This window comes from Crotalus tigris, unplaced genomic scaffold, assembly GCF_016545835.1.
Source record: "Crotalus tigris isolate CLP2741 ecotype Arizona unplaced genomic scaffold, ASM1654583v1 scf7180000018954.1357295, whole genome shotgun sequence".
Lineage (NCBI taxonomy): Eukaryota > Metazoa > Chordata > Lepidosauria > Squamata > Viperidae > Crotalus > Crotalus tigris.
The window spans coordinates 474,124-482,862 of record NW_024097293.1 but is presented as its reverse complement, the minus strand read 5'-3'; the positions used below and the strand labels follow the sequence as shown (position 1 = coordinate 482,862).

General features: G+C 39.3%; 1 protein-coding gene across 2 annotated transcripts; it reads right to left on the bottom strand.

The window, feature by feature from the left end:
• Positions 1 to 292: 292 nt before the first annotated feature.
• THAP7 (THAP domain containing 7) lies at positions 293 to 7,842 on the bottom strand. 2 transcript variants are annotated; one of them, XM_039357823.1, is made up of 5 exons: positions 7,749 to 7,842; positions 6,226 to 6,305; positions 5,699 to 5,851; positions 2,683 to 2,799; positions 293 to 2,167 (listed from the first exon to the last, which is right to left on the bottom strand). In XM_039357823.1, the coding sequence occupies exons 2-5, from the start codon at positions 6,303 to 6,305 to the stop codon at positions 1,612 to 1,614; spliced, it is 906 nt and encodes a 301-aa protein (XP_039213757.1). In that variant the 5' UTR covers positions 7,749 to 7,842; the 3' UTR covers positions 293 to 1,611. The 2 variants fall into 2 exon arrangements, with proteins under 2 accessions (XP_039213757.1, XP_039213758.1); XM_039357824.1 differs by lacking the exon at positions 7,749 to 7,842 and adding an exon at positions 7,263 to 7,561.
• Between the last annotated feature and the right edge of the window lie 897 nt (positions 7,843 to 8,739).

Sequence of the window (8,739 nt, the reverse complement as noted above, 5' to 3'; positions counted from 1 at the left end):
GGTCATTTTCTATAGCAGCGATATACAGTTTATGATTTTCTATAGATAGCTAAACTGTAAGTGTCCCTTGTCATTTGTAATAATTTGTAGTAATTCAATATATGAGGCTACAAACTTCTTTTTGCACAGGTTTAAAAAAATTAGGTAGCTTCAAAATTGGGGGAAGAGATCATGCCAAAAATTCTGTTTGGGTTCCCTTAATTGGAAATAATCTCTAATGCTACCACTCATTTGAGGATCTTTATGCAAAATAAAATTTCCACGAAAGAAAATTAGTGCATATTAGCTGAAATGAAGATATTCTGATGTTCAGTTTGTTTTATTGTATTAAATATTAGTACACTGAAATCTACAAATTATAAGTCCCCCCAGTTTTTCCTATGCATTCTTCTGCAATATTATAAGCATACAACTTAATAGAATTCTACATGTTCAATTTTCCCTTATCTTTATAAGAAACATGGTTTAGCTGTTGTTGTTAAAAAATAAAAACTAATCAAAGAGGCATTCATTTATGAGGCCACATTCAGAAAAATGCCTTACAGGTTTGACTGAATATTAATGGCTCTCTTGAGACTGCAGAACTTTGGCTGATCTCAGTATGTTAAGCCACAGAACTGATTTTACTTATTACTTTTGTAATCAAAATTCCTAATAAAATTATATTAAAAATGATTTTACTTAGAGCTGAAGATCACTCCCTTGATCCAGCAAGAGATTCTTGTATGCAAGTAGTTTTCTAATTACAAAACAGAATGAAAATCCAAAACATCTGGCATAGTAAGTAAAATATTTTGAAAAGTATTATGTGAGGAGCACACCTAGAAAAGTTCTTACTCAAAATATACAGGGTTGACATAATTTGTGAACCAAAAGTTTCTCTTCATTATTTCAGTATTAAAACATTCTCCTGAAATTTCACATTTAGATTGGGCTTCTCTCAGCTCCAGCAATTAGCTTTGCTTCAAGCTATGTCTAAATTTGTGGCCTAGCAGCTTACATACTAAAACAGCTAAAAGTCTTGTACAAAATTATCCCCCAGGGACCAAAAATAAAGAGTGAAATTTTCTCTTTATGTAATTCAGATTTAAATCATTACCATATTTGTCTGGCAATATGATACATGCAAATATTTTGATTTTGTTGATTTTTGGTGGGAAGTTGTTTTGTGACAATATAATGCTTAAGATTTTTCATATCATACAGTCTTATAATTTAAACAAAATTATAAGCAGCAAAAAGGTTTTTGTTCAACTGGGCAACCATGACAAGCTCTGAATTCAATATATCAAGCAGCTTTTGTTTAAAGAAATATTATGACCCTCTAGGGCAGCACCATAATGAAATTCTCAAAATAACTGTCTTTCCTAAATCTGTCCTCAAGCAATCAGGTATCTTTCAGCTGAGCTGGGATATCCACATATACAATAGAAAAAATTCTTTACAGGTATAAACACAAAAAGGGTGAAGGGGAAACAGGGTTGCATGAAGCAGGTTGCAAGTTTGTAGAGTCCCAAGTTTTGCTATGATGTTATCTTGAAGATGGAAAATACGACAGCCCAAGTTTGCAACAGGACCACACAAAGCAAGGTAAATTTGGGCTGATTCAAGTTATTCAACGTCATTCAGTAACTGCAATTCAAAGACCTTCAGGTGTTCCTTAAACCGTCGATGCGCATCAGCACTGTGTGGCCGCCGTTCACGCTGCAACTCGCAGATGCGTAGACGGAGTCTTTGTTCACGACGCCGGCAAGCTTGCAGCTGCCGCTGTGCTTTTCCTAGAGCATCAAGTGCTGCCTCAGCCCGCCTCTTCCAGAGCAAGGCACTACCCACCTGGTAGCTGTGCTCATTCTGGATGTAGGCACCAGCTGGGGGTGGGAGCCGCAGCATGTAGAGGGAGAGAGAAACGGGTTGAGATGGATCCCCTACAGGTTCTGGGAGAGCTGGAGATTGAGAGGCCTCTTCTTGGCCAGTGGCAGCTGGTAATTGTTTCAGGTGTATGTCTGACAGAGTAGCCAAATTTTCTGGTTCCGACCCTGGAAGATTGGGCTGGCTTCGAGGCTCACCAGTAGTGGGAGCAGCCCCAGGACTTGGCAGCTCTTGCATGGGGAAGCAAGAGAAATCCATACACAGAGGAGCTGACTCCTCTGCAGAGCCGAGACCACAGCTGTGAATAGAATCGAGGTTAGGTGAGAGAAGCAGCAGCTGCATAAGCTATGACACAGAGTAACCAGCAGCGAAAAACATGACGGCAAATGCAGGATGCCCATATAAGACATATTCTCCGTATAGGCTAAAGGAGCCAATATGGAGTGAGGCTTGGGCATGGGAAACAAGGAATTTTCAAGGCAGCCCTTGCAACATAAAAAGATGTAGATACATGTGAGAAAAAAAAAACCCAAATGATTCAATTAAGCCACTAAATTATACTACAGGACTGATGTTTTCCACATTTTTAATATTCTTAACTTAATTTTGTCCTCTCTGGTTCCAATCTCAGATTTCACAATTCCATTCTGTTATACACAAAATATGTTAATCTATTAATGGCTGAATATATTATGCCTTTTATGCTTTTTACTCTTTATCAAGAAGTAAGCATAACTGAATGTACCGTGACCTACTTCTAAATAAATATACACAAATTTACAGAGAACACGAGGTCAGAAGAGCATTACTCACCTCTGCTTCAGTGGATATTTTGCAGGTTTGGAACTGTTTAGTTTAGATTTCCGGCGTGGCTTTGCATGAGGCTCAAACATCGTAGGAACAGCCCCTTCCTTGAGACGATGATAGCCACTACAAAGGAAACAACCCCCACACGTGCAAAGTTGTTACTGGTTGCAGAAAACCCAGTACCTGGACTGTGGATTGCTGGAGAAGGCAGATCTTCTGAGGGCTCCGGAATTAGCTAGTTACATTCTATTTTGAGTATTATTTGTCCAGTTTATGTACAGATGTATTAAATAAACCAAAGTAATTAATTTTGGTAACATATATTTAGCCCCTTCCTTTAGAGATAATTCTGTTTGGTGTCTATAAGTCAGAAATCTTGTACTGAAATAATGTCTATCAAGTTACGTCTATGATCTATTTTGGCAATACCATCTAGTATAATTATCCAAGATCTTTTTAGTGCAAGATTTCACTCACACTTTTTTCAAATGGACTTTTTTTTGGGGGGGGGAGAGTAAGAGAAGAGTTCAGTTTCAGTGTTATACACAAGTCTGTACTTGGTTACCCTAAGGATATGATAGGAAAGAAAAATCCCCTTGATTTCTGACTGAAAACACATTCTAAATTTTTAGAATACAACTCAGATTGGTATTTTAATCTTTTCATCTCTGGAAAAATATATTACACTGAAATCATCTTTAATTAACCAATTGGCTTCTGGTCCTTCAACACTGGTGATTTTTTAAAGTACCTTTCAGGTCACTTTGATGTCCCTTCCTTAGTCTTTCTCTCTGCTATCTTAGCAGGTAGAAACACATGGCTCATCTTTCCTGGGTCTAGAAACTCAGCAGGGTTAAGTCTCGTTAGTACTAATGTGAAACTAGTACCATGCCATACCTAAATATAAAGTTGGCATGAAAGCAAGGTGGGCAAAAAGCCAGAGATCTTGTTTAAAATATTCCTTTGGGAGATAGAAAAGAAAGAGCCAAGTCTTTAAAGAAATAAAGAAAAACATGTCACCTAAACAAAAAAACAAAACAAAACAAAAAAAGAACTTGGGCCTGAGAACATGGGAACCTTCTCCTCAAATCCTATCAACAGCTATCAGACCTGAAAACCAACAAAGCAAGAATTACTGCCAGTCTTGTAAATCAATAAAGCAAGGACTTTTAGGGCCTGAAGCCAACCATCTCTTTGAGTCATCTTTGGAAGCAGACTTGGCAACTTCTGCCCCTCTAACTAGTGCCTGGCAGATCATAGTTTAGAACAGTGGTTCTTAACCTTTTTGAACAAATCGCCCCCCTTGCGCCAATGAGGAGGTTGTCCTCGCCCCCTTCCCCCAACATAACCTCTCAATCACAACATAGGAAATAATTCTTCAATTTATCCAAACACTTTTTTGGTTTTCTTTAAAATTGTCATCAGGACATATCGATGCAAATAATTTATTTCCAGTCTTTTTCCCATATCTCAACTGTGTGAAAATTTTGGTGCCACCCACCACTTTATTCCCAAACTTTGTGATACGTGTATTTCATTATTATCTTATTTATTCAAGGCACTTAAATGTAATGACCACTAAAAACAAAATTCAATTGCAGGAAAGTGAAATGCCTGAAAAGAAAAACAGTAACATTTAATGACTGAATTACAAGTAAAATTTAAGACACAAAAAGAAATATAAATGGGCATAAGAACAAACTGCAATGCAGGAACTAAGAATTTCAAGACAAAAACTCTGAAACTAAATTAAGATTTGAGGAAAGTATATATAGTCATGCACACTCTAAAAAGGATTAAAAAGACACAAAGAAAATATAATATCGAACTGGAGTGCATGCTAAAAAAGTACAATACAAAATGTTTTACAGAGCCACTTAGCATGCGATGTTTCGAAAGAAGCGCTCCCCCCTCCATCAGATATACAGCAATTCATTGTACGAAAAAGTCTCAAAAGTGTCCCCAAAACATCTCACTCCATCGCCCCCATATCGCCCCCTTTTCATTCCTTCGCCCCCCTGAAAAACGAAATCGCCCCCTGGGGGGCAATATCGCCCAGGTTAAGAACCACTGGTTTAGAAGACATGGGTAAATGAATGAGAATGTGAGTGTGTGCAAGAAAGAAAGAAGTGAGTTTTAGTCTTGTTTTTGATGATTTGGGTCTGTCACTCTTTCACCCCAACCCTTCTCAAAGGGCTGTTGTGAGGAAAATAGGAGGAAGATATAGGTATATTTGCTACCTTGAATTATTTATAAAAATAATAAAGACAGGATACAAATAAGCTTTACTGTTACTCTAGATTCACGGTCTCTCTTATTTCAAAGAACCAGTTGCGCTTCAATGTTCAGTTGAAAGTGACTTAAGTGTAGCTGTTGACCAGGGCTTTGAATGTGTAAGCAAGAGATCATGAGCCAAGCCTGGGAGTATATGTAAAACTTAGGATAGGGAATTATGGAACTACACCATGATTATAGATTAGGTGGAAAAAATCAAAACATATCCTAGAAAGGACAGTAGTAAACCACTTTCACACCCCTGCCAAGAAAATTACATGGACATGCCTTCAAAAATCACCAGAGGTTGAACTTGATTTGAATGAGACTGTTAACTTTTCAGCATTAAAATGCATCTCAATGTAATCCTTTGAGTGTGTAGACACCGTTGGAATGGCCATGTCATGCTGTGTCTGTTTTCACAAATTTATCAGAGAGTTGATGAGATTAATAGTCAGTGCATCTCCCACCATGTCTTTTCTCTGGGCAGTAAAGTAGGGAAGCATTTCTAGAGAAAGCACTGGACTATGCCCGCCAGCCTTTTATTTTCTTTTAAAAGGTTTGTGGGTTGCTTCCCACATTCATAGTAATTTAAAAATGAAAGTCAGAAGGAACAGATATCCTGGAAGGACCATTCCTCTCCACAGGAATGATATTGTCTATACTGATGTACATTACTATCTTACTGCAAACAGTCTACTTTAATTCTGCATGCTCTTTAATGTTTTTCACTATTTTAATTACCTACCTGGTGCCCACTAGCTCAAAGCAATTCTTCTCAAAGTGCTTGGAGCAAAAGTAAACATATTTAGAGGCAGGGTCCCAGAGACCCTGCCCACTCATGTCCTTTCGCTGACAATTCTCCAACCATGTGGTTCGGCGTGGATTGTCCTTTGGCAATCTGTCAGAAGAGATATTAAGTGATTAACTTATTGGAGATCAGAGGTTATATGCAATATTATGCATATTTTTCCCAAGTTCAAGTAAAATAGCTTTGATGGCAATGTGGCTGCCTCTGAAGATCATCTACTGGGAGACTATTGTTTTTATTGTATAGTTGGCCGGCCACTGCTGGATTAAGTGGGCCTGGGGTCTGATCCAGCAGGGCACAGTGTATGTTATTACATTCTTTAAAATCACTGATCCTACAAAGCTTGATTTTATGATGGTGCGATATAATAGGATGCTGCAATTTTAACCAGATTAATCCTACCAAGTTTCAGCTAAATAAGGGAATAGGAGTCTGGGAGGGCAAAGAATAAAATCATTTCTCACCGATGGAAAGAAATGCCTCGATTGCGTGTTTCAGGTGTATCACGAGTGCAACAGCCAATAGCAGAGCAGTGACGGGGCATCTGCAAGAGGAAAAAAAAAGCGCATAACTCTCATTATTTTGAGGATTAAGTCATACATTTTTTTCTTAAGAAAAGTCAGGTACCTAGAAGACTCCAGAACTTGGCTAAAATCCTAACATTCTGTATCAACAATTATTGAAAGCAGAACTATGTGTAGTTTGCAGAATGGTTTAGAGCTACGTTGTAATCAGTGGAAGGGTCCTGAAATCACAATCTATTAATTAGCTGCCAGAGATATTGTTCATTCATTACTTGGGCTTGCAAAATATACCAGCAAATTGAGCAAACGTTGTCATCTATCTTCTCAACATATCTATGAAATCAAGAGTCTGAAGAAACTGAATATTTTGACATATACTGTACTTTTATACATTTTATAAATTTTGGGATATTTTCAATAGAAATAAAGAGAACGTTTTTTTTTGGGGGGGGGACTTGGTAACTGCACTATATGCCATGCCAGATTAATATATGGAAATCATTCCTGGATGTGACAATGTGCATTTGCATTAATTTTTAAAAATTAACATCCTTGCAGTTCAGAGTTAAGGAAGCCTTTAAGAGGAAGAATTCTCCTTGCTAACAACCCAGTCATGTTGGTAGACACATGAAGATTATTTAGAGACCTTCATGCTTCTGTTGCCTGCCATTTTAAATACCATTGATGCTGCAATTCCAAGACTGGGTTTGCATTTTCTTAAGCTTTGCTTTGAATAGGCCATGGTTTCTAGAATAAGTCACAACATAAATACAACTTGCAACAAGTTCGTACAACAGGTATAAATACAAGCAAACACACTACATACTGCTTTATGTGGAGTCTCAGCCTAGCTGGTGGATCTCTAATATAAGGAAGAGATCTTGGGTTGGGGAAACCTGCTTTGCGGCTAGATTTCCACCTTATTTTTTGCGGTGAGAATATAAACTTGGAAAGACGCTAATTGCAACCCAGCTGACCTTGAAAACTTAATAAATTCGGGGCTAGCTTGCATCTGGATGGGGGACCACCAGGAAATCCGGGGCCGTGAGGAAAAAGACATATCGGAGAAAAGCAGTGGCCATCCTCATTACCACTGCCAAGAAAACGTGCTAGACGTGAAACATCGTGACCAGGTGTCGGGCTCACTCTAGAGCCGTATTATAAAGGAAGAAGGACGACGAGCGCCGAGGGAATCTTCTTCCGTCTCAGGTCCAGGCGCAAAGCATGAGGAGGGGGAGCATGGAGCATAAATGGGGCGTGGCTACAACAGCCCGCTCTTTTCTCTTCTTCCCCCCCCCCCTTCCACCCCCGCAGCCCTCCTGGAGGGGAGTAGCTGGCGCGACAGGGCTGAAGTGACACGCCGCCGTACTCTGGGGTTGGGATGCCAGCGCAAAAACAGCTGCGGAAGGGCATCACGGGACTCCACAGCATCCCCCCCCCCCCGTCTCCGTGGGTCACCTCACCTCCCCACTCCCATTGCTCGAGACACCGCCGCCGCGGCTTGAAAGCTGAAGCGGAAAGGAGAATCGCGGCTCTTCTCGCGATAAAAATAAGCTCGAGTCCGGCGTAGAGATAGAAATCTTAGAGGCCCCCAGTCTCCGTTCCCGAGGCGTTATTTCATACACGAATGTGTCAGAAAGATCTTTCATGGATTGTCCCATCTGGGCTGCAGAGAGAAGGGGTATCCTTTCGATGACCTCCATCGGATACCGAAAAACCCTTAGCTGCCTTTCCATGGTCGTCCGGCTTTTTGTAATTCTCAGGTGGAGAAGCTCTGATTTTTAGCCATTGGGAACGTAAATGCATTCATTTCTTTTACCTAATAAGGAAGCTTCTTACAAGAAATTACAAAACCTAAGATAGAAAAAAACAGCGTATTTTTTAAACAGGACGCCTTTGGTAGTAACTGCTTCCCCCCCCCCGTTTACTACAACTTCCTTTTCTTCTTTGTTTTGCATTTGTTGATTTTCCGGAAAAACAGTGTGATTGGTGTGCATCTTTGTTTGGGGAATGCTGCTCTCTATGTTACTATCTCTATAGACAGGTAACGGCTCTTTAGCAACCACCCTCCCTTCTAGCCAATCCCCGCTTAATCTGTTGTCTTCCGCCAGTCAATCCCAGCCTCCTAACTTTTATTATCAAAGTAGAATTAAAAGCCCCCGGGCTGTACAAAGGCGGATTCAATTTTTAAAAGGGTTGGGAAGTGTGGATAATACAAGGAGGACAGGAAAAATATAAATCAAATGGTATCATATTCTCTTTTTTTAAGCAAAGTAGTTTTTAGAATTTATAGGTAACATTAGAAAGATAAATGTATGGCCCATTCAGTCTATGGTTTGAAAATCTGATTACACATGCCGCCTATTAGCAGATTTGCTATACAGATTTTGTCTTTTTTCATATTATTTTAAAAGCAATAAAAATTATTTTAAAAACCCTTTAAAAAGTACAGCT